The sequence below is a fragment of the Salmo trutta genome, chromosome 12 (genome assembly GCF_901001165.1).
Source record: "Salmo trutta chromosome 12, fSalTru1.1, whole genome shotgun sequence".
NCBI lineage: Eukaryota > Metazoa > Chordata > Actinopteri > Salmoniformes > Salmonidae > Salmo > Salmo trutta.
Genome location: NC_042968.1, coordinates 82,809,564 through 82,835,338, shown reverse-complemented (window position 1 = coordinate 82,835,338; position 25,775 = coordinate 82,809,564). Strand labels below are relative to the sequence as shown.

The window sequence follows — 25,775 nt, the reverse complement described above, 5'->3', positions numbered from 1 at the left end:
ACGACTGTCTTGGTGTGTTTGGACCATTCTAGTTTGTTGTTGATGTGGACACCGAGGAACTTGAAGCTCTCAATCTGCTCCACTACAGCCCCATCGATGAGAATGGGGGCGTGCTCGGTCCTCCTTTTCCTGTAATCCACAATCATCTCCTTAGTCTTGGCTACGTTGAGGGATAGGATGTTATTCTGGCACCACACGGCCAGGTCTCTGACCTCCTCCCTATAGGCTGTCTCGTCTTTGTCTGTGATCAGGCCTACCACTGTTGTGTCGTCTGCAAACTTAATGATGATGTTGGAGTCGTGCCTGGCCATGCAGTCGTGGGTGAACAGGGAGTACAGGATGGGACTGTGCACGCACCCCTGTGGAGCTCCAGTGTTGAGGATCGAGCAATTGCCATACCAGGCAGTAGCAGCAGCGTAAAACATGTAATATTGGCATGGTACAGGTGTCTTCTGCGGTGTCTTCTGCGAGGCAGATGTGTTGCTATCTAGCCTCACCACCTGGGGGCAGCCCATCAGGAAGTCCAGGATCCAGTTGCAGAGGGAGTTGTTTAGTCCCAGGATCCTTAGCTTAGTGATGAGCTTTGAGGGTACTATGGTGTTGAACGCTGAGCTGTAGTCAATGAATAGCATTCTCACATAAGTGTTCCTTTTGTCCAGGTGGGAAAGGGCAGTGTGGAGTGCAATAAAGATTGCATCATCTGTGGATCTGTTTGGGCGGTATGCAAATTGGAGTGGGTCTAGGGTTTCTGGGATAATGGTGTTGATGTGAGCCATTACCAACCTTTCAAAGCACTTCATGGCTACGGACGTGAGTGCTACGGGTCTGTAGTCATTTAGGCAGGTTGCCTTTGTGTTCTTGGGCACAGGGACTATGGTGGTCTGCTTGAAACATGTTGGTATTAAAGACTCAATCAGGGACATGTTGAAAATGTCAGTGAAGACGCCTGCCAGTTGGTCAGCACACGTCCTGGTAATCCGACTGGCCCCGCAGCCTTGTGTATGTTGACCTGTTTAAAGGTCTTACTCATGTCGGCTACGGAGAGTGTGATCACACAGCCGGTATAGTATGATTCAATCTTAGCCCTGTATTGACGCTTTGCCTGTTTGATGGTTCGTCGCAGGGCATAGCAGGATTTCTTGTAAGCTTCCGGGTTAGAGTCCCGCACCTTGAAAGCGGCAGCTCTACCCTTTAGCTCAGTGCGAATGTTGCCTGTAATCCATGGCTTCTGGTTGGAGCATGTACATACAGTCACTGTGGGGACGACGTCCTCGATGCACTTATTGATAAAGCCAGTGACTGATGTGGTGTTCTCCTCAATGTCATCGGAAGAATCCTGGCACATGTTCCAGTCTGTGATAGCAAAACAGTCCTGTAGTTTAGCATCTGCTTCATCTGACCACTTTTTTATAGACGGAGTCACTGGTGCTTCCTGCTTTAATTTTTGCTTGTAAGCAGGAATCAGGAGGATAGAGTTGTGGTCGGATTTACTAAATGGAGGGCGAGAGAGAGCTTCGTACGCATCTCTGTGTGTGGAGTACAGGTGATCTAGAATTATTTTCCCTCTGGTTGCACATTTAACAATTTAACAATTTGGTAGAACTGATTTCCCTGCATTAAAATCTCCGGCCACTAGGAGAGCCGCCTCTGGGTGAGTGGTTTCCTGTTTGTTTATGTCCTTATACAGCTGACTGAGTGTGGTCTTAGTGCCAGCATCTGTCTGTGGTGGTAAATAAACAGCCACGAAAAGTATAGCTGAAAACTCTCTAGGCAAGTAGTGTGGCCTGCAATTTATCACAATATACTCTACTTCAGGCGAGCAAAATCTAGAGACTTCCTTAGATTTCGTGCACCAGCTGTTGTTTACAAATATGCACAGACCGCCCCCCCCTCGTCTTACCGGAGTGTGCTGTTCTATCTTGCCGGTGCAGCATATATCCCGCTTGCTAAATATCCATGTCATCATTCAGCCACGATTCCGTGAAACATAGGATATTACAGTTTTTGATGTTCCGTTGGTAGGATATTCGTGATCGTACCTCGTCTAATTTATTGTCCAATAATTGCATGTTGGCAAGTACTATTGACGGTAACGGCAGCTTTCCCAGTCGCCTTCTCCGGGTCCTGACCAGGCATCCGGCTCTTTGTCCTCTGTACCTGCGACACTTCCTCTTGCAAATAACGGGGATGTCGGTCCTGTGGGGTGTTTGGAGAATGTCTTGTGCATCGTCTTTTTTGTAAAAAAAATATTCATCTAATCTGAGGTGAGTGATCGCTGTCCTGATATCCAGAAGCTCTTTTTTGCCGTAAGATATGGTTGCAGAAACATTATGTACAAAATAAGTTACAAATAACGCATGGGAGGGGAACCAGGCAGGACCATGGTTAGTAGGAGGACTAATCCTGACAGGGTGTAAAGCTAGCACAGAAACGTGTTGTGAAATACATGGCTGTATTCTTTAAAAGATAAAAGGTTTTTTTTATAAGTTCAACCCTAGAGGATAGGTCTGATCTAGCTAAATATGGACCACTCATCAGCTATATCCTTAGCTCGTAAAAATTGGTAGTATCCTTCCTCAGGATAAATTCACTGATAGCATTATACACATTAAGGTAAAGTCAAATATTTGATGATAGAAACCTGCAATTATAAAAGCAATTAAAAACATGAACAAATCATATTGGTTACTAGTAGAGACTCAATGAGACTGACTCAGAAATCAATCAACACATTCCACGTCAATTCAGCCACAACAATATACACCTCAACACTAGTCACACAGGGAGAAACATCACACTGCATCAACATGTTTCACCTATGGAGAATTTTTTTTGAGAGAGACAAAAATGTGTCATTGATTCATTTTACTCTGAACTGAATTGAAAAGAACAAGATTGTGTATCGACTGCCATACAGAATAAGAATGGATTACTACAGCATATGTGAGGCACATTTACTCAACGTACCCTAAAGACTTTCACACTTGGGGTATGAGTCACTGGAGTTTGGCTTGGGACTGATAAAGATAAATTGAGGGCTAAATCAGAAAAGGGCAGCCTAAAACATTTTGGTTTTTCAGTCCTGAGGGATAAATTAACACAACACAGTGAATATAATTCAATCACAAACTGACATTATAACTGGTCTCCCTTGGATGCCCATGATGGATATGCATTCACAACAACTGGAAGCTAAATAATGATACTATCACACCCTCTTCAAATAGAAAATGAAAATCTTCCTGTAATAATGCTAGACTGCTGAGCGCAGGAAGAAGCATAGAGAGGGGGTGTACAGTACTGTACCTGGCGCAGGTTGCGTGTGATGTGCACTTCGTGCCAGGCATTGTCGTTGAACTTGCCGTTGGTGGGCTCCACCAGGGCCTCAAAGGCACCTGAGCCCAGGTTGATGACCAGCCACACAGCGCCGCTCCTCAGGGATAGGTTGACATAGTCAGCTGACTTCCCGGTGTGGAGAAGGAGGCCGTTCCTCTGCAGCGTGCGGAAGGACAGAGTGATCTCGTCCAGTTTGCTCTGGATGGGCATCTGAGATAAGTCATAGCTGAAGAACTCGTTGCCTTTGTAGGTGGCTACCGACTCCTCTTTTGCTGTGGTGAGAGATGGAGAGAAGGCTGTCAAAATCAAAATCAAATGCTATTTGTCACATGCGTCGAATACAACTTGTGTAGACCTTACCGTGAAATGCTAACTAACAAGCCCTTAACCAACAATGCAGTTCAAGAATGATAATTTCTGAAACATCAGCTATTGTTATCACAGCTATTGTTATTATCATCTATTGTTATCACAACCATTGTTATCACAACCATTGATATCGTCAGCTATTGATATCGTCAGCTAGTGTTATCGTCAGCTAGTGTTATCGTCAGCTAGAGATATCGTCAGCTAGAGATATCGTCAGCTAGAGATATCGTCAGCTAGTGTTATCGTCAGCTAGTGTTATCGTCAGCTAGAGATATCGTCAGCTAGAGATATCGTCAACAAGTGTTATTGTCAACTAGTGTTATCGTCAGCTAGAGATATCGTCAGCTAGAGATATCGTCAGCTAGAGATATCGTCAGCTAGTGTTATCGTCAGCTAGAGATATCGTCAGCTAGAGAGATCGTCAGCTAGTGTTATCGTCAGCTAGAGAGATCGTCAGCTAGAGATATCGTCAGCTGGAGAGATCGTCAGCTAGAGAGATCGTCAGCTAGAGAGATCGTCAGCTAGTGTTATCGTCAACTAGAGAGATCGTCAGCTAGAGATATCGTCAGCTAGTGTTATCGTCAGCTAGAGAGCTCGTCAGCTAGAGAGATCGTCAGCTAGTGTTATCGTCAGCTAGAGAGCTCGTCAGCTAGAGATATCGTCAGCTAGAGAGATCGTCAGCTAGAGAGATCGTCAGCTAGAGAGATCGTCAGCTAGTGTTATCGTCAACTAGAGAGATCGTCAGCTAGAGATATCGTCAGCTAGTGTTATCGTCAGCTAGATGGATCGTCAGCTAGTGTTATTGTCAGCTAGAGAGATCGTCAGCTAGAGTTATCGTCAGCTAGAGAGATCGTCAGCTAGTGTTATCGTCAGCTAGAGAGCTCGTCAGCTAGAGATATCGTCAGCTAGAGAGATCGTCAGCTAGTGTTATCGTCAACTAAAGAGATCGTCAGCTAGAGATATCGTCAGCTAGTGTTATCGTCAGCTAGAGAGATCGTCTGCTAGTGTTATCGTCTGCTAGAGAGATCGTCAGCTAGAGAGATCGTCAGCTAGAGAGATCGTCAGCTAGAGAGATCGTCAGCTAGTGAGATCGTCAGCTAGTGTTATCATCAACTAGAGAGATCGTCAGCTAGTGTTATCGTCAGCTAGAGAGATCGTCAGCTAGAGAGATCGTCAGCTAGTGTTATCGTCAGCTAGTGTTATCGTCAACTAGAGATATCGTCAGCTAGAGAGATCGTCAGCTAGTGTTATCGTCAGCTAGAGAGATCGTCAGCTAGAGAGATCGTCAGCTAGTGTTATCGTCAACTATAGAGATCGTCAGCTAGAGTTATCGTCAACTAGAGATGTCATCAGCTATTGTTACCGTCAGCTAGAAAGATCGTCAGCTAGAGTTGTCATCAGCTAGTGTTATCGTCAGCTAGAGATAGTCAGCTAGAGATATCGTCAGCTAGAGAGATCGTCAGCTAGTGTTATCGTCAGCTAGTGTTATCGTCAGCTAGTGTTATCGTCTGCTAGAGATATCGTCAGCTAGAGAGATCGTCAGCTAGTGTTATCGTCAGTTAGAGAGATCGTCAGCTAGAGATATCGTCAGCTAGATAGATCGTCAGCTAGATAGATCGTCAGCTAGTGTTATCGTCAGCTAGAGTTATCGTCAACTAGAGAGATCGTCAGCTAGTGTTATCGTCAGCTACAGTTATCGTCAGCTACAGTTATCGTCAGCTAGAGAGATCATCAGCTAGAGAGATCGTCAGCTAGAGATATCGTCAGCTAGTGTTATCATCAACTAGAGAGATCGTCAGCTAGTGTTATCGTCAGCTAGAGATATCGTCAGCTAGAGATATCGTCAGCTAGAGAGATCGTCAGCTAGAGAGATCGTCAGCTAGTGTTATCGTCAGCTAGAGAGATTGTCAGCTGGTGTTATCGTCAGCTAGAGAGATCGTCAGCTAGTGTTATCGTCAGCTAGTGTTATCGTCAGCTAGTGTTATCGTCAGCTAGAGAGATCGTCAGCTAGAGAGATCGTCAGCTAGTGTTATCGTCAGCTAGAGATATCGTCAGCTAGAGAGATCGTCAGCTAGAGAGATCGTCAGCTAGAGAGATCGTCAGCTAGTGTTATCGTCAGCTAGTGTTATCGTCAGCTAGAGTTATCGTCAACTAGAGAGATCGTCAGCTAGAGATATCGTCAGCTAGTGTTATCATCAGCTAGTGTTATTGTCAGCTAGTGTTATCGTCAGCTAGAGATATCGTCAGCTAGATAGATCGTCAGCTAGTGTTATCGTCAGCTAGAGTTATCGTCAACTAGAGAGATCGTCAGCTAGTGTTATCGTCAACTAGAGATATCGTCAGCTAGAGAGATCGTCAGCTAGAGAGATCGTCAGCTAGTGTTATCGTCAGCTAGAGTTATCGTCAACTAGAGAGATCGTCAGCTAGTGTTATCGTCAGCTAGAGTTATCGTCAACTAGAGAGATCGTCAGCTAGTGTTATCATCAGCTAGTGTTATCGTCAACTAGAGATATCGTCAGCTAGAGAGATCGTCAGCTAGTGTTATCGTCAGCTAGAGAGATCATCAGCTAGAGAGATCGTCAGCTAGTGTTATCGTCAACTATAGAGATCGTCAGCTAGAGTTATCGTCAACTAGAGATGTCATCAGCTATTGTTACCGTCAGCTAGAAAGATCGTCAGCTAGAGTTGTCATCAGCTAGTGTTATCGTCAGCTAGAGATAGTCAGCTAGAGATATCGTCAGCTAGAGAGATCGTCAGCTAGTGTTATCGTCAGCTAGTGTTATCGTCAGCTAGTGTTATCGTCAGCTAGTGTTATCGTCAGCTAGTGTTATCGTCTGCTAGAGATATCGTCAGCTAGAGAGATCGTCAGCTAGTGTTATCGTCAGTTAGAGAGATCGTCAGCTAGAGATATCGTCAGCTAGATAGATCGTCAGCTAGTGTTATCGTCAGCTAGAGTTATCGTCAACTAGAGAGATCGTCAGCTAGTGTTATCGTCAGCTAGAGAGATCGTCAGCTACAGTTATCGTCAGCTAGAGAGATCATCAGCTAAAGAGATCGTCAGCTAGAGATATCGTCAGCTAGTGTTATCATCAACTAGAGAGATCGTCAGCTAGTGTTATCGTCAGCTAGAGATATCGTCAGCTAGAGATATCGTCAGCTAGAGAGATCGTCAGCTAGAGAGATCGTCAGCTAGTGTTATCGTCAGCTAGAGAGATTGTCAGCTGGTGTTATCGTCAGCTAGAGAGATCGTCAGCTAGTGTTATCGTCAGCTAGTGTTATCGTCAGCTAGTGTTATCGTCAGCTAGAGAGATCGTCAGCTAGTGTTATCGTCAGCTAGATATATCGTCAGCTAGAGATATCGTCAGCTAGAGAGATCGTCAGCTAGAGAGATCGTCAGCTAGAGAGATCGTCAGCTAGTGTTATCGTCAGCTAGTGTTATCGTCAGCTAGAGTTATCGTCAACTAGAGAGATCGTCAGCTAGAGATATCGTCAGCTAGTGTTATCATCAGCTAGTGTTATTGTCAGCTAGTGTTATCGTCAGCTAGAGATATCGTCAGCTAGATAGATCGTCAGCTAGTGTTATCGTCAGCTAGAGAGATCGTCAACTAGAGAGATCGTCAGCTAGTGTTATCGTCAGCTAGAGTTATCGTCAACTAGAGATATCGTCAGCTAGAGAGATCGTCAGCTAGTGTTATCGTCAGCTAGAGTTATCGTCAACTAGAGAGATCGTCAGCTAGTGTTATCGTCAGCTAGAGTTATCGTCAACTAGAGAGATCGTCAGCTAGTGTTATCATCAGCTAGTGTTATCGTCAACTAGAGATATCGTCAGCTAGAGAGATCGTCAGCTAGTGTTATCGTCAGCTAGAGAGATCATCAGCTAGAGAGATCGTCAGCTAGTGTTATCGTCAACTATAGAGATCGTCAGCTAGAGTTATCGTCAACTAGAGATGTCATCAGCTATTGTTACCGTCAGCTAGAAAGATCGTCAGCTAGAGTTGTCATCAGCTAGTGTTATCGTCAGCTAGAGATATCGTCAGCTAGAGATATCGTCAGCTAGAGAGATCGTCAGCTAGTGTTATCGTCAGCTAGTGTTATCGTCAGCTAGTGTTATCGTCTGCTAGAGATATCGTCAGCTAGAGAGATCGTCAGCTAGAGATATCGTCAGCTAGAGAGATCGTCAGCTAGTGTTATCGTCAGCTAGAGTTATCGTCAACTAGAGAGATCGTCAGCTAGTGTTATCGTCAGCTAGAGTTATCGTCAACTAGAGAGATCGTCAGCTAGTGTTATCATCAGCTAGTGTTATCGTCAACTAGAGATATCGTCAGCTAGAGAAATCGTCAGCTAGTGTTATCGTCAGCTAGAGAGATCATCAGCTAGAGAGATCGTCAGCTAGTGTTATCGTCAACTATAGAGATCGTCAGCTAGAGTTATCGTCAACTAGAGATGTCATCAGCTATTGTTACCGTCAGCTAGAAAGATCGTCAGCTAGAGTTGTCATCAGCTATTGTTACCGTCAGCTAGAAAGATCTTCAGCTAGAGATATCGTCAGCTAGAGAGATCGTCAGCTAGAGAGATCGTCAGCTAGTGTTATCGTCTGCTAGAGATATCGTCAGCTAGAGAGATCGTCAGCTAGTGTTATCGTCAGTTAGAGAGATCGTCAGCTAGAGAGATCGTCAGCTAGTGTTATCGTCAGCTAGTGTTATCATCAGCTAGAGTTATCATCAACTAGAGAGATCGTCAGCTAGTGTTATCGTCAGCTAGTGTTATCGTCAGCTAGAGATATTTTCAGCTAGAGAGATCGTCAGCTAGTGTTATCGTCAGCTAGAGTTATCGTCAGCTAGTGTTATCGTCAGCTAGTGTTATCGTCAGCTAGTGTTATCGTCAGCTAGAGTTATCGTCAACTAGAGATATCATCAGCTAGAGTTATCGTCAACTAGAGATATCGTCAGCTAAAGAGATCGTCAGCAAGTGTTATCGTCAGCTAGAGAGATCATCAGCTAGAGAGATCATCAGCTAGAGAGATCGTCAGCTAGAGAGATCGTCAGCTAGTGTTATCGTCAGCTAGAGTTATCATCAACTAGAGAGATTGTCAGCTAGAGTTATCGTCAGCTAGAGTTATCGTCAGCTAGAGAGATCGTCAGCTAGAGTTATCGTCAGCTAGTGTTATCGTCAACTAGAGAGATCGTCAGCTAGAGTTATCGTCAGCTAGTGTTATCGTCAACTTGAGAGATCGTCAGCTAGAGTTATTGTCAGCTAGTGTTATCGTCAACTTGAGAGATCATCAGCTAGAGTTATCGTCAGCTAGTGTTATCGTCAACTTGAGAGATCGTCAGCTAGTGTTATCGTCAGCTAGTGTTATCGTCACCTAGAGAGATCGTCAGCTAGAGTTATTGTCAGCTAGTGTTATCGTCAGCAATTTTATTTTCATTTTAATTAACCTTTAATCAGGAAAGTCCCAATGAGACTATGTAGCCCTAATCATTTTCATAATTAATAAAGTGTATTAAACTGTCAAACAGTTTTGTTATATTTCAGTCTTCTGTGATGTATATAACATGTAATATTGGCATGGTACAGGTGTCTTCTTTTTGAAACTCATAACCATGTGTGTGAGGTGTATACTTTTGTTTCCAAGTAGATTTGTTTAAGACTACCAAGAAGCAATATGTGAGACCCTGATTTAGCCCACTGCAGTGAAAGGCTAACAAGTGAGAACCTGGCCAAGAAGGCAGCAGGAGTAAATACAACATTATAACAATGTAAAACATACATTGTACTGTTCAAGCTTCTTGAAATGGAGCTTTGAATACTGTAATTACAGGTTAATAATATATATATATATTTTATGTATATTTCTCCCAATTATGACACAAAAATGGATGGGTGAACAGATCAAAGAACCACTCAACAAAGATATCATCACCATCATATCCATCATCATATCACCATAATATCTGCCAAACATTTTCCTTTTAAACACATGTTTAAAAGTTCTCATTAAATTCCTTGAATTTCCTTCAGGGGAAAACTGACTACTGTAGCTTTTCCATGGACAACGGGGATGAGATATTAATGATGCATCTGACACACATGGCAGCACTATCACCTTCCTGGGTCCTACAGATGTCTAGGGATATATCTAACCACCGTTCTTAAGCAGATTTTCTCAATTACATTTATTTTATTTAACCTTTATTTAACTAGGCAAGTCAGTTAAGGACACATTCTTATTTTAAAATGACGGCCTACCCCAGCCAAACCCTCCCCTAACCCGGACAACGCTGGGCCAATTGTGCGCCACCCTATGTGACTCCAGATCATGGACGGTTGTGATACAGCCCGGGATCGAACCAGAACTGAGATGCAGTGTCTTTACTGCTGCGTCACTCGGGAGCACATCCTATCAAGTTATGGTTGGGTGCAATCAGATGCAATGTTGCTTTTCAAATTCACCAACTGATCAAATGTAAAACATTCCTGCACGTGGATTTCCTACAGACTATCAAGTGGAAAATTACTTTAATTTGATGACTTGAGAGAATCCATCAAGCATGAAGCCTACGAATGTCATTTGGAATTTAGATGATTTGTGCAGGATTCAATCAAGCAGAGGCCAGCTCTTACCTTGAATAGTCTCACTCCCAGGTAACGCTCTTCTTCAGATCTAATGTATGATTCAGTCAACAGCTGCTGCTATTTACAGCAAAGCTGAACCCACATTTAACGACCACACAGCGCAATGAAAATGAGAGCTGCTCATTGTCTTAATGTCTCTCTACCACCAAAGTGAATAACGCCTTAAGGTTGGCATCCACATACAAGCCTTCATCTATATCTATCAGAACATAGTCTAAGGCTTCTGATTAGCCTTCTCTGGCTCTCGTCGGTCTTCTCATTTGACACGTTGTAAGGATCGTACTTCTATCTCCGTCTCCCATCCTACATGTCGCCTGCTAAAGTCTGGTGACCCCATGTGACAAGAGGAATTTAATTAGCACTACAGAGCATCTGAGGAACAGTACCACAGACAACTATGCATGGGTGGCCTCTGCTACAATTCATCATTCTGTCTCACTACCTTCTCCCTCCCCCCCGCTCTCTCTCTATCCCCCTACACCCCTCCCTCCCTTTCAGTCTGTGGCTGTCTATATCCCCTCCTACACAGTCCTTTGAGAGAGAGAAAGACGACAGAGAGAGATGACAGAGAGACACGATAGAAAGAGACAACAGAGAGAGAGACGATAGAGAGAGAGACGATAGAGAGAGAGACGATAGAGAGATGATAGAGAGAGAGACGATAGAGAGAGAGACAATAGAGAGAGAGACGATAGAGAGAGAGACAATAGAGAGAGACAATAGAGAGATGATAGAGAGAGACGATAGAAAGATGATAGAGAGATAGACGATAGACAGAGAGAAGATATAGAGAGACGATAAAGAGAGAGAGATGATAGAGAGACGATAGAGAGACGATAGAGACAATAGAGAGATGATAGAGAGAGAGAGAGAGACGAGAGAGAGAGAGACGATAGAGAGCGAGATCGAGACAATAGAGAGAGAAAGACGATAGAGAGAGAGAGACGATAGAGAGAGAGACGATAGAGAGAGAGACTATAGAAATACGACAGAGAGAGAGACTGTAGAGATACGATAGAGAGAGAGAGACGATAGAGAGAGAGACAATAGAGAGATACGATAGAGAGAGACGATAGAGAGAGACAATAGAGAGAGACAATAGAGATATGATGGAGAGAGAGATGATAGACAGAGATGATAGAGAGAGACGATAGAGAGAGCCTATAGAGATACGATAGAGAGAAAAATGATAGAGAGAGACGATAGAGATACGATAGAGAGAGAGACAATAGAGAGAGATGATAGAGAGATACGATAGAGAGACGATAGAGAGAGAGACTATAGAGATACGATAGAGAGAGAAACGATAGAGAGAGACGATAGAGAGAGAGACTATAGAGAGAGACGATAGAGAGACTATAGAGAGAAAGACTATAGAGATACGATAGAGAGAGAAACGATAGAGAGAGACGATAGAGAGAGAGACTATAGAGAGAGACGATAGAGAGAGAGACTATAGAGAGACGATAGAGAGAGTGACGATAGAGAGAGAGGATAGAGAGAGAGACGATAGAGAGAGAGACGATAGAGAGAGAGACGATAGAGAGACTATAGAGAGAGACAATAGAGATATGATAGAGAGAAAGACTATAGAGATACGAAAGAGTGAGAAATGATAGAGAGAGAGGATAGAGAGAGACGATAGAGAGAGACGATAGAGAGAGAAGATAGAGAGAAACGATAGAGAGAGAGGATAGAGGGAGAGGATAGAGAGAGATTATAGAGAGAGACGATAGAGAGAGACGATAGAGAGAGAAGATAGAGAGAAACGATAGAGAGAGAGGATAGAGGGAGAGGATAGAGAGAGATTATAGAGAGAGACTATAGAGAGAGAGGATAGAGACGGTAGAGAGAGAGACGATAGAGAGAGAGACTATTAGAGAGAGAAGATAGAGAGAGATTATAGAGAGAGACGATACAGAGAGAGATGATAGAGAGAGAGACTATAGAGAGACTATAGAAATACGATAGAGAGAGAGATGATAGAGAGACGATAGAGAGAGAGACTATAGAGATACGATAGAGAGAGAGACTATAGAGATACGATAGAGAGAGAGACTATAGAGAGAGACAATAGAGAGAGAGGATAGAGAGAGGGGATAGAGAGAGAGGATAGAGAGAGAGACAATAGAGAGAGACGATAGAGAGAGATTATAGAGAGAGACGATACAGAGAGAGATGATAGAGAGAGAGACTATAGAGAGACTATAGAGATACGATAGAGAGAGAGATGATAGAGAGAGACGATAGAGAGAGAGACGATAGAGAGAGAAGATAGAGAGAGATTATAGAGAGAGACGATACAGAGAGAGATGATAGAGAGAGAGACTATAGAGAGACTATAGAGATACGATAGAGAGAGAGATGATAGAGAGAGACGATAGAGAGAGAGACTATAGAGATACGATAGAGAGAGAGACTATAGAGATACGATAGAGAGAGAGACTATAGAGAGAGATGATAGAGAGAGAGACTATAGAGAGAGACGAGAGAGAGACAATAGAGAGAGACGATAGAGAGAGAGACTATAGAGAGAGACGATAGAGAGAGACGATAGAGAGAGAGGATAGAGAGAGAGGATAGAGAGAGAGAGGATAGAGAGAGAGACGATAGAGAGAGAGACGATAGAGAGACTATAGAGAGAGAGACGATAGAGAGACTATAGAGAGAGACAATAGAGATATGATAGAGAGAAAGACTATAGAGATACGAAAGAGTGAGAAATGATAGAGAGAGAGGATAGAGAGAGAGGATAGAGAGAGACGATAGAGAGAGGATAGAGAGAGAGACTATAGAGAGAGAGGATAGAGAAAGACGATAGAGAGAGAGACTATAGAGAGAGATGATAGAGAGAGAGACTATAGAGAGAGATGATAGAGAGAGAGACTATAGAGAGAGACAATAGAGAGAGAGGATAGAGAGAGGGGATAGAGAGAGAGGATAGAGAGAGAGACAATAGAGAGAGAGGATAGAGAGAGAGACAATAGAGAGAGATGATAGAGAGAGAGGATAGAGAGAGATTATAGAGAGAGACGATACAGAGAGAGATGATAGAGAGAGAGACTATAGAGAGACTATAGAGATACGATAGAGAGAGAGACGATAGAGAGAGACGATAGAGAGAGACGATAGAGAGAGAAGATAGAGAGAGATTATAGAGAGAGACGATACAGAGAGAGATGATAGAGAGAGAGACTATAGAGAGACTATAGAGAGACTATAGAGATACGATAGAGAGAGAGATGATAGAGAGAGACGATAGAGAGAGAGACTATAGAGATACGATAGAGAGAGAGACTATAGAGATACGATAGAGAGAGAGACTATAGAGATACGATAGAGAGAGAGACTATAGAGATACGATAGAGAGAGAGACTATAGAGAGAGAGACTATAGAGAGAGACGATAGAGAGAGAGACAATAGAGAGAGAGGATAGAGAGAGAGGATAGAGAGAGAAACAATAGAGAGAGACGATAGAGAGAGAGACTATAGAGAGAGACGATAGAGAGAGACGATAGAGAGAGAGGATAGAGAGAGAGGATAGAGAGAGAGAGGATAGAGAGAGAGATGATAGAGAGAGAGACGATAGAGAGACTATAGAGAGAGACAATAGAGATATGATAGAGAGAAAGACTATAGAGATACGAAAGAGTGAGAAATGATAGAGAGAGATGATAGAGAGAGGATAGAGAGAGAGACGATAGAGAGAGAGACTATAGAGAGAGAAGATAGAGAGAGACGATAGAGAGAGAGACTATAGAGAGAGAAGATAGAGAGAGATTATAGAGAGAGACGATACAGAGAGAGACGGAGAGACGATAGAGAGAGAAGATAGAGAGAGAGACTATGGCCTACAGCACATGGCCTACAGCAGAGCCTGGACCTGCTAGAGCAGTACTGCCAGACCTGGGCCCTGGCAGTAAACCCCCAAAATACTAAAATAATGATTTTCCAGAGAAGATCCAGATCTCATGGAATTAGACCAAAGTTCTCAATTGGTACAAAATATATAGAGTACTGTACACACTACAATCACTTAGGTTTAAAAATAAGCTCAACTGGACACCTTAATGAGGCAGTGAATGAACTGAGAGAGAAAGCACGCAGGGCATTCTACGCCATTAAAAAGCTAATTCAAATTGAAATACCTATTAAAATTTGGCTAAAACTAATTGAATATGTCATTGAACCAATTGCACTTTATGGCAGCGAGGTGTGGGGTCCACTTGCAAAACAAGATTTCATCAAATGGGACAAACACCCCATTGAAACCCTGCATGCAGAGTTCTGTAAGACTCTCCTACATGTCCAGAGGAAAACTACAAACAATGCATGCAGGGCAGAATTAGGCCAATATCCACTAATAATAAAAACTCAAAAAAAAGCAATTCAGTTTTGGAAACATCTAAAATACAGTGACCCCCCTCTCATATCATTACCAAGCCCTGCAATGCCAAGAGCTGAGCAAAGAAATGAGTCCCCTCATCCAGCTGGTCCTGGGGCTGAGTTCACAAACCTGTTCTACTAACACACTGAAGCCTCAGGACCAGAACATCCAATCAATCAGAATAAACCAAATTACAACACAGTCAAAACAAACTACATTGCTTATTGGGAAACACAAGCACAATCACAAAGCAAAATGCAGTGCTATCTGGCCCTAAATCGACAGTACACTGTGGCTAACTATTTGACCATGGTTACTGATCAAAACCTTAGAAAAACCTTGACAAAGTACAGGCTCAGTGAGCACAGCCTTGCCATTGAGAAGGGTAGACACAGGAAGACCTGGCTCCCTGTAGAGGAAAGGCTGTGCAACCACTGCACAACAGCAGAACCTGAGACGGAGCTGCATTTCCTGAAAAAATGTAAAATATATAAAACAATTAGATAGTCATTTCCCCAAATTTGAAATTTGGGGGAGGTCGCAGAGAGCTGTGGGTTGGCAGCGCACTACATTGCTGCCTGCCATAAGTTGAGGGACACTGTCTGACAGACCAATCGACCTGCACATGTACTCTACAGAGAGACAATAGAGAGAAACGATAGACAGAGAGACGATAGAGAGAGACAATAGAGCGAGAGCAAGACGATAGACAGAGAGACGATAGAGAGAGAGACGATAGAGAGAGAGATAAGAGAGAGAGAGAGAGAGAGAGAGAGAGAAAGAGACGATAGAGAGAGACGATAGACAGAGACGATAGAGAGAGAGATGAGAGAGAGAGAGAGAGAGACGATAGAGAGAGAGATGAGAGAGAGAGAGATGAGAGAGAGAGAGATGAGAGAGAGAGAGATGAGAGAGAGAGAGAGAGAGAGAGAGAGAGAGAAAGAGACGATAGAGAGAGAGATGAGAGAGAGAGAGAGAGAGAGTGAGAGAGAGAGAGAGAGAGAAAGAGACAGAGAGAGAGAGAGAGAGAGAGAGAGAGAGAGAAAGAGACGATAGAGAGAGAGATCTTCCTCCATAGTAACTAAACACAACAGCCTCTGAATGCCCAATATACTCATAAACAGATCAATATTGTTAACCATTTTGTTGTAGGCAAACACAAGCCTCAGTCTTGCTGCCAACATCTCCTCCAGCATTCCCACCACGTCCACAGACCCCTGTCCCCGAATACTGTTCTTTCATATGTCTTCCATATTGCTAATTTATCTGCCCCCTGACACAAAATTAAGCAAAAGAACTACACCCCTTCTACTAAACCTGTACTTAACCCAAATATAAACTGTTGGGAAGAGAGAACCTCTCCCAGAGCTGAGAACCAGCTAGTGATCAGGTCAGTCATCCTGACAGATGTGCCAGAGTTTCAGACTCAGCACAGAATGGACACCCCTCCCCAACAGTAGGATCCAGATGTACCAGATGATATTGGTGGCTATGGCTCCATGTATTATCCTCCATTGGAGGTCAGCTGTCCTCTTATCAATAGGCAGTTTGTATAAAGACCACCAACAGCCTTTTGGGGAGGCACCTGGACCAAGCACACCCGCCCACCTTGTCGATTTGACCCCTTCCAGCGAAGAAGCACGGGACACCTTTACACAGATTTTGTACATGGCCTTCTTTCCCACTGACTTGAACTACCCCAGCTCCGGGGTATGGAAGGAAAGCAGCATCCCCATGTCCTTCTCTAATGCCCTCGTCGCAGCACTAACATTCAGTGCAGGGAACACATCATCCAGACCCTCCGTCCACCGATCAGAATTGGAAGTGTCAGTCACATACTGCCGATGAAGTACTGGCAAGGAATTACAGACCTCAGATATGACCCCCCTCAGTAGGCGAGATGATCAGATCCCTGCTCTTTCTCCCAGCTCCTCCAATGATTTGCTCCTACTCCGCATCAGATGACCCAGCTTGGTACACCCCACACCTAACAGGCATGAACGTAGGCTGGCTGAACCCAGAGCATGAGACTGGATGGCAGTGTTATAAAAAAGAGGCTCTTCAAAAAGCGTGGCGTGCCGGCCTTACAGGACATGACAAAAACTCTCCAAGCCTGCATAACAGACTCATAAAATGGAGTCAGTCCAGACAGTCAGTCCATCCAGCTTTAAGAGGAAAAGGTGCTTGTCTAAGCTCAAACAGCCGTTCTCTCCTATAGGCTGTGTCGACCCAGCTAGAACCGTCTCTGTACAACAGTCTCTGGGCTGCTTGAAGCCGGAAAGCCATGATCCTGGAAGAAATATCCACCAGGCCTTGTCCACCCTCATGCAGTGGCAGGTACAGGGCTGCAGCTTTAATCCAATGTTGTCCAGACCAGAAGAAATTGACAATGGTCCTCTGAAGCTCTTGTATCAGACCCCACGGTGGCTGTAAAATCATTAGTCTGTGCCACAGGGTAGAAGCAGCTAGATTATTACCTACCAGCACCCTTCCTCTATAAAATAGCTGGGGTAACACCCATTTCCACCTTGACAATCTGGCACACACTTTCTCCACTACACAGAAGAAACCACAGAGAAATCAGACATAGAGAAAAAAAACACTCTATGAGGCATGATCATCATCATTGTTTTAATTTTCTCTGAACCTGACCACGTTTCCCACTACCTTTTTGCTGCCGTGACAACACATTTCCTCAAGCGAAAACGCTTCTTCTCACTCAACTGGTCTAACCCCACTGTCTTCTGTAACATCACAGCTGACCTCACACACTTATTACCAATTTGACAGATTTCCCAAAAGTCTGATCCAGGAACCCATTTACCTCCTCTTGATTGTAAATTGAGTCACCAGCTGCTTTCATATCAAACGAGATATCCATATCCTTCTCCTGATCCTCCTCAACTGAGACCCCTGACTCCCCTCAGGCACATCCCTCTCAACACTCCCCACTTGCACCACATCACTCGTAGTGGGCATCTCCTCCACTAGCTGGGAGACTAGCCCCACCTGAACCCTCTGCTGTACCCCATCACTCGTACTGGGCATCTCCTCCACTACCTGGGAGACTAGCTCCACATGAACCCCCTCCTGTACCCCATTACTCGTACTGGGCATCTCCTCCACTAGCTGGGAGACTAGCTCCACATGAACCCCCTCCTGTACCCCATTACTCGTACTGGGCATCTCCTCCACTACCTGGGAGACTAGCTCCACATGAACCCCCTCCTGTACCCCATCACTCGTACTGGGCATCTCCTCACCAGTCTGAGGAAATGGCTCTCCAGATCCGTCCTTACCTTCTACAACAATATTTTTCTGCTACATAACATTCCCCTCTGGTACAAACTGGCACTCCGTACCCTCAACATGGACAACTTGTTCCTCAGCAACAGGTGCTTGTGACTGCTCTACCACTGTAGGCTCAGCTCTCGCTACGACAGTGGGCCCAAATCAAATCAAATCAAATGTATTTATATAGCCCTTCTTACAGCTGATATCTCAAAGTGCTGTACAGAAACCCAGCCTAAAACCCCAAACAGCAAGCAATGCAGGTGTAGAAGCACGGTGGCTAGGAAAAACTCCCTAGAAATGCCAAACCCTAGGAAGAAACCTAGAGAGGAACCAGGCTATGAGGGGTGGCCAGTCCTCGAGGACCACCTGCGCCCCTCCCTCCGCCTTGTCCCTTTTCGGACAAGCATGTCGCTTATGGCCAACATCCCCACACTCAAAACACCGTTGACTACCCGTACTAGCATAAGCCATATACAGTCTGTTGTCATACTTGACTTTAAACGATAACTCCAAAGTCTGCTGCGTTGAGTCCAAAAACATAAACACCTGTCGCCGAAACGACATAACCTGTTTCAGAGCCGGGTGTTTGCAACCCAACGGGACAATCTTAATTGAACTTGCAAACTTCCCAAACCGCAATAACTCGCGCTCCAATAGCTCATTGGGAGTAAACGGCGGCACATTCTAAATTGTTACCCTTGTTGACGGAGAAAAAAGCGGCGTAACTTGAATAAACATTCCTTTAAGAAGTACACCATGCTCAACCATACGATCAGCAAGACGCTCTTCTTTAAGAAGTACACCATGCTCAACCATACGATCAACAAGACGCTCTTCTTTAAGAAGTACACCATGCTCAACCATACGATCAACAAGACGCTCTTCTTTAAGAAGTACACCATGCTTAACCATACGATCAACAAGACGCTCTTCTTTAAGAAGTACACCATGCTCAACCATACGATCAACAAGACGCTCTTCTTTAAGAAGTACACCATGCTCAACCATACGATCAACAAGACGCTCTTCTTTAAGAAGTACACCATGCTCAACCATACGATCAACAAGATGCTCTTCTTTAAGAAGTACACCATGCTCAACCATACGATCAACAAGACGCTCTTCTTTAAGAAGTACACCATGCTCAACCATACTATCAACAAGACGCTCTTCTTTAAGAAGTACACCATGCTCAACCATACGATCAACAAGACGCTCTTCTTTAAGAAATACACCATGCTCAACCATACGATCAACAAGACGCTCTTCTTTAAGAAGTACACCATGCTCAACCATACGATCAACAAGACGCTCTTCTTTAAGAAGTACACCATGCTCAACCATACGATCAACAAGACGCTCTACTTTAAGAAGTACACCATGCTCAACCATACGATCAACAAGACGCTCTTCTTTAAGAAGTACACCATGCTCAACCATACGATCAGCAAGACGCTCTTCTTTAAGAAGTACACCATGCTCAACCATACGATCAACAAGACGCTCTTCTTTAAGAAGTACACCATGCTCAACCATACGATCAACAAGACGCTCTTCCTTAAGAAGTACACCATGCTCAACCATACGATCAACAAGACGCTCTTCTTTAAGAAATACACCATGCTCAACCATACGATCAACAAGACGCTCTTCTTTAAGAAGTACACCATGCTCAACCATACGATCAACAAGACGCTCTTCTTTAAGAAGTACACCATGCTCAACCATACGATCAACAAGACGCTCTTCTTTAAGAAGTACACCATGCTCAACTATACGATCAACAAGACGCTCATCTTTAAGAAGTACACCATGCTCAACCATACGATCAACAAGACGCTCTTCTTTAAGTACACCATGCTCAACCATACGATCAACAAGACGCTCATCTTTAAGAAGTACACCATGCTCAACCATACGATCAGCAAGACGCTCTTCTTTAAGAAAAACCACCACCCCTTTATTCATCCACGATGCATAAGCAACATTTTCATAGCCGACCTTCTCTCCTACGGGAACCAGAAACTCCTCCACAGTGACAGTAGCTTCAGTAACACACCTAAAGCCGTTACCGAAGTGACAGGGACGGCGTCCCCATGTGGGTCGCCATCCCCGCCAAAGCCAGGGCAATTCCGGCAAGAAAAACACACAACAAATAACTAAAATAAATAATCACCGTAATCATGCATAGAAAAACCACCAAGAAGAGTAAAACAAGTAGGGAAAAACAGGCGATCTAACTCTTGTGTGTAATGTTCACTGTTATTTTTTTTTGTTTATTTCCCTTTTGTATATTATCTACTTCACTTGTTTTGGCAATGTTAACATATGTTTCCCATGCCAATAAAGCCCCTTGAATTGAATTTAATTGAGAGTCGATAGAAAGAGAGAGACGATAGAGAGAGAGACGATAGAGATAGACGATAGTGAGAGAGAGGCAATTGAGAGAGAGAGTGTGAGAGAGAGACGATAGAGAGAGAGAGAGAGAGACATAGAGAGAGAGAGTGTGAGAGAGAGACGATAGAAAGAGAGACGATAGAGAGAGAGAGACAGACATAGAGAGAGAGTGTGAGAGATGGAGGGAGGGAGATAGACGATAGAGAGACGACAGAGAAAGAGACGATAGAGAGGATAGAGATAGAAGATATATAGAAAGAGAGAGGCAATAGAGAGAGGTGATAGAGCGATGAGAGAGACGATAGAGAGAGAGAGCAAGATAATGAGAAATCTCTTAGAAAGTATATAATTACATTGTCTTATTTTAGGAACACAATATCATATAATAAAGACAGGAGCTGTGTGAAGATACTCCCACACACATAATCCTAATGGAATCTCTTCAGTTCTACTGTACAATCCACACAGCTTATGTGTCTACGTGTGGAATTTCTTCAGTTCTACTGTACGATCCACACAGCTTATGTGGAATTTCTTCAGTTCTACTGTACGATCCACACAGCTTATGTGGAATCTCTTCAGTTCTACTGTACGATCCACACAGCTTATGTGGAATCTCTTCAGTTCTACTGTACGACCCACACAGCTTATGTGGAATCTCTTCAGTTCTACTGTACGATCCACACAGCTTATGTGGAATCTCTTCAGTTCTACTGTACGATCCACACAGCTTATGTGTCTACAGGCGGCCTTTCAACCCCAGTGGTCTTACACTGGCAACATGAGCTCACAGAATTACAGAGCAGGTATGTCTATCAACAAACAAAAAGTCAGCAGAACACCAAATATATTTTTCAGCTGCGAGTGCACTGATCTCATCAGATACATGAATGGAGAGTAGCACACTCTCATCCTCCATCCCTCTCCTCTTTGTATGTGGCAAGGGAATCCCCTGAGACTGAACTCCTTTCCCTATCCACATTTGTAACTAAGCCTACTTTACAGAAGCTCATTCAAGACAGTTCACGCCAGTTCAAGTCATCTGTTTATTCCCCAAACAGTAAATAAACTCCTAATATTGATGATATTGTATCACCATGAGCATCCACTGTACTATGCAATAGCCCCCCTCTTCCTCCAGCTAAGTACCATCATGTGCGGAGGCCAGCGGCCCAAAGGATCTGTCTCTGTGCAGTGTCTCCGTCAGTGCTTGGGCCTGATATAATGTGGCTGGTCCCTAAAGTGCATGGCATTGCATGACAGACACAGCTGTGTTCCTCTGAGACAGCTCTCACATCCCGATCTGGGGGAGCTGACTGGAATCTCACATGACAACAGGGAGAGAGGGCATACAACAGCGCCGACAACTCAGAAAAACATTTAAATAGAGTGAGGAAAATAGTAATTTGTTTTTCCATATTGCCGAAGGCTAGGGTATGCTGCATCTCAATACTGTCAATCATCTCGGAGTCTCCTCACATTACTGGTAAGAGAGATAGGCAGCCTTTAACACCTGAAACACCTGCTCTGATATCTATACATCCAGCTGGACGCCGTGACAACCCACAAAGACGGTCACGTACACCTGGTGGAAGGCACTGGGGGCAGGATGGAGGTCATACATCTAATTCACACAATATAAAATGGGAAAAGAGCTACAGGATAGTTCCATTGACTTCCACTGACTGTCAGTCTCAAGGGAACTGCTGTGCTTTCCTTATTCAGGTGTATATTGTGCCTTCTCATCCCACGAGGACAGACACCATTAAATGGAAGGAGATGATGTTTTGACATCCTATAGCACAACCTTTAATATTGCAATGCTGAGAAAGAGAGTAAAAACAACGACTTCAATATGTCAACTACATTTTCACAGTGAACAATGAGGAAAATATTCTTCAGCGGATAAATATCTTGCTTCCTATCTATGTATTATCATACTTTTAGTTATTACTTGAGTTATCTTCTATCAGCCACACATATGAGATTGACGGCTCAGCCGGGCTGGCTAGCACAGACAGCCTCTTCTTAATTAAGGATATAAAAGATAAGCACTCTGAGACGTGGACCACGCACGACAAAAGGGTAGGATTTCCAAAAATCACAGTGTCATCTCTTGTTGAAAATAATTGTAGGCACACTCTAACTCAGACAGAACGGGTAAATCTCGGCCATCCTGACAAGCTGTCTTGAGTGTCCACCATACAAAACTTAAACAACCAGATATTACACAATACATCTGTACATAATCTGGCAAACAGGAAACAGTTATCACAGTAACCCAAACTGTAGCAACACCCTCGTTACAGTATCTAGTGAAGCATGCCTTCCTAATTTATAACATCCACATGGGAGTGAACCTCAGGGTCTCCTGAACCCCACTGTGAGGACGTCTCATTGTGCTCATTTTAGAGTCCATCCCCACCATCTGATCCCACTGAGACTTTCACCACTAAGAGAGAAAAGAGACACTTCAACAATGACGGAGTTGAGCAAAGCCTTGAAAATGTACCCTACACAAATGCACTCGTAGGTCAAATGAGAGATCACTTCCAGCCCACGCAAACACATATAGCAGCTGAATCGCACCAACATGTCGGTAAATTTTCTTTTGTAGATGGTGTTAGTTGAAATATGCTGAAGAAGATGAAATGATGGAGTAGGAGAAAGCTCTCTCAGGGGTTGAGATGGAGGATGGAGGTTTGAGTTACCTCTACGTGGTTTAACAGGATGGAGGTTTGAGTTAGCTCTACATGGTTTAACAGGATGGAGGTTTGAGTTAGCTCTACGTGGTTTAACAGGATGGAGGTTTGAGTTACCTCTACGTGGTTTAACAGGATGGAGGTTTGAGTTAGCTCTACATGGTTTAACAGGATAGAGGTTTGAGTTAGCTCTACATGGTTTAACAGGATAGAGGTTTGAGTTAGCTCCACGTGGTTTAACAGGATAGAGGTTTGAGTTAGCTCTACATGGTTTAACAGGATAGAGGTTTGAGTTAGCTCCACGTGGTTTAACAGGATAGAGGTTTGAGTTAGCTCCACGTGGTTTAACAGGATGGAGGTTTGAGTTAGCTCCACGTGGTTTAACAGGATGGAGGTTTGAGTTAGCTCCACGTGGTTTAACAGGATAGAGGTTTGAGTTAGCTCTACATGGTTTAACAGGATAGAGGTTTGAGTTAGCTCTACATGGTTTAACAGGATAGAGGTTTGAGTTAGCTCTACGTGGTTTAACAGGATAGAGGTTTGAGTTAGCTCTACATGGTTTAACAGGGTGGAGGTTTGAGTTAGCTCTACATGGTTTAACAGGATAGAGGTTTGAGTTAGCTCTACATGGTTTAACAGGATGGAGGTTTGAGTTAGCTCTACGTGGTTTAACAGGATAGAGGTTTGAGTTAGCTCTACATGGTTTAACAGGATGGAGGTTTGAGTTACCTCTACGTGGTTTAACAGGATGGAGGTTTGAGTTACCCCTACATGGTTTAACAGGATGGAGGTTTGAGTTAGCTCTACATGGTTTAACAGGGTGGAGGTTTGAGTTAGCTCTACGTGGTTTAACAGGATGGAGGTTTGAGTTAGCTCTACATGGTTTAACAGGATGGAGGTTTGAGTTAGCTCTACATGGTTTAACAGGATAGAGGTTTGAGTTAGCTCCACGTGGTTTAGCAGGATGGAGGTTTGAGTTAGCTCCACGTGGTTTAGCAGGATGGAGGTTTGAGTTAGCTCTACGTGGTTTAACAGGATAGAGGTTTGAGTTACCTCTACGTGGTTTAACAGGATAGAGGTTTGAGTTAGCTCTACATGGTTTAACAGGATGGAGGTTTGAGTTAGCTCTACATGGTTTAACAGGGTGGAGGTTTGAGTTAGCTCTACATGGTTTAACAGGATGGAGGTTTGAGTTAGCTCTACATGGTTTAACAGGATAGAGGTTTGAGTTAGCTCTACGTGGTTTAACAGGATGGAGGTTTGAGTTACCTCTACGTGGCTTAACAGGATGGAGGTTTGAGTTAGCTCTACATGGTTTAACAGGATAGAGGTTTGAGTTAGCTCTACGTGGTTTAACAGGATAGAGGTTTGAGTTAGCTCTACGTGGTTTAACAGGGTGGAGGTTTGAGTTAGCTCTACATGGTTTAACAGGATAGAGGTTTGAGTTAGCTCTACATGGTTTAACAGGATAGAGGTTTGAGTTAGCTCTACATGGTTTAACAGGGTGGAGGTTTGAGTTAGCTCTACGTGGTTTAACAGGATGGAGGTTTGAGTTAGCTCTACGTGGTTTAACAGGATGGAGGTTTGAGTTAGCTCTACATGGTTTAACAGGATAGAGGTTTGAGTTAGCTCCACGTGGTTTAACAGGATGTGGGTGATATTGAAAGACTTAAACCAAACATTTGTAAAAAATAAATAAAAGGAAGAGGTACTCCGCTATTTGCATTCTTACACATCAGACTGCACGACTGCAGTGATGTTGAACTATGCAGGCCCTTTCCACAATCAGCGAGAAGAGGACATTTCACCAATTAAGGGGGAGTTGCATACCTAAACTCACAAGTAAAAAATAATGTTTTCGAAACAACGCATGTGTGCATGCGCCTGTGACTGCTGAGAGTGCAGGATGATGATAGAAACCTGCCTGTCACTCTTCTTCTCTCTTCCTTTCTTCTTCTCTCTGATGCCAAGGCCATGTCAAGGACACCATATGCTCCCTCAAGCTGACTGCAAAGCCATTAGACAACGTGGGATTATGCACAGAGTCTGAGGTCTGGGTCATTAACTTTTGTTGTGTGTGTGTGTGTGTGTGTGTTTCAGTGTATGAAAGTGGATTGATTTACTTAGCTACAGTTTAGCATTAGCTTCACTGTCAGAGCAAAAAACCCAGACTTGGTATCCATTTGATTAGGTAATCTTCCAATTTGGGTAAATTATACTGTTACTTTAATATCAGTTGATGAACTTCTCCAGCCCGTAATGATGGCACACATGATCACAATGAGCATGATATCAGCTCTCTCTCCAGGTGGGGTAAACAAAGACATGCATATCTGTATCTGACAGGTCCCAACCACACACCCTGCATTCTCTGATGGTGAAGTAACACACATAAAATAATTCCCACTCACGGTGACACGCTGAGAGCAATATCAAATAATTAGGAGAATCAAAACCGTCCCACATTTAAAAAAATATATATTTTAATGCATAGGACATAAATGAGAAAAACCCCAAAATCAAACTAGATTTGAATACATCCCTGAACAAATAATTGCTAGTTTAACAAAGAAAAACAGTTCTGGAAGTAGTAGATATAGTCAATACAGAGCCTCTATCATACCGCTGACTCCTCCCATACCATTGACTCCTC

At 43.6% G+C, this 25,775-nt stretch overlaps 1 protein-coding gene across 6 annotated transcripts in view; it reads right to left on the bottom strand.

Annotated features, from left to right (window-relative positions):
* The window catches only part of nrxn2a (neurexin 2a), a 353,006-nt gene that overhangs the window by 236,309 nt on the left and 90,922 nt on the right, over window positions 1–25,775 (bottom strand). For all 6 annotated transcript variants that reach the window (XR_003880366.1, XM_029770022.1, XM_029770026.1 and 3 more), the window contains one exon: window positions 3,307–3,608. Coding sequence is in view for 5 of the 6 variants with exons in the window: in XM_029770022.1 (XP_029625882.1) it covers window positions 3,307–3,608 (302 nt within the window). In the remaining variant the exon portion in view is untranslated. The remainder of the gene's footprint in view (window positions 1–3,306; window positions 3,609–25,775) is intronic.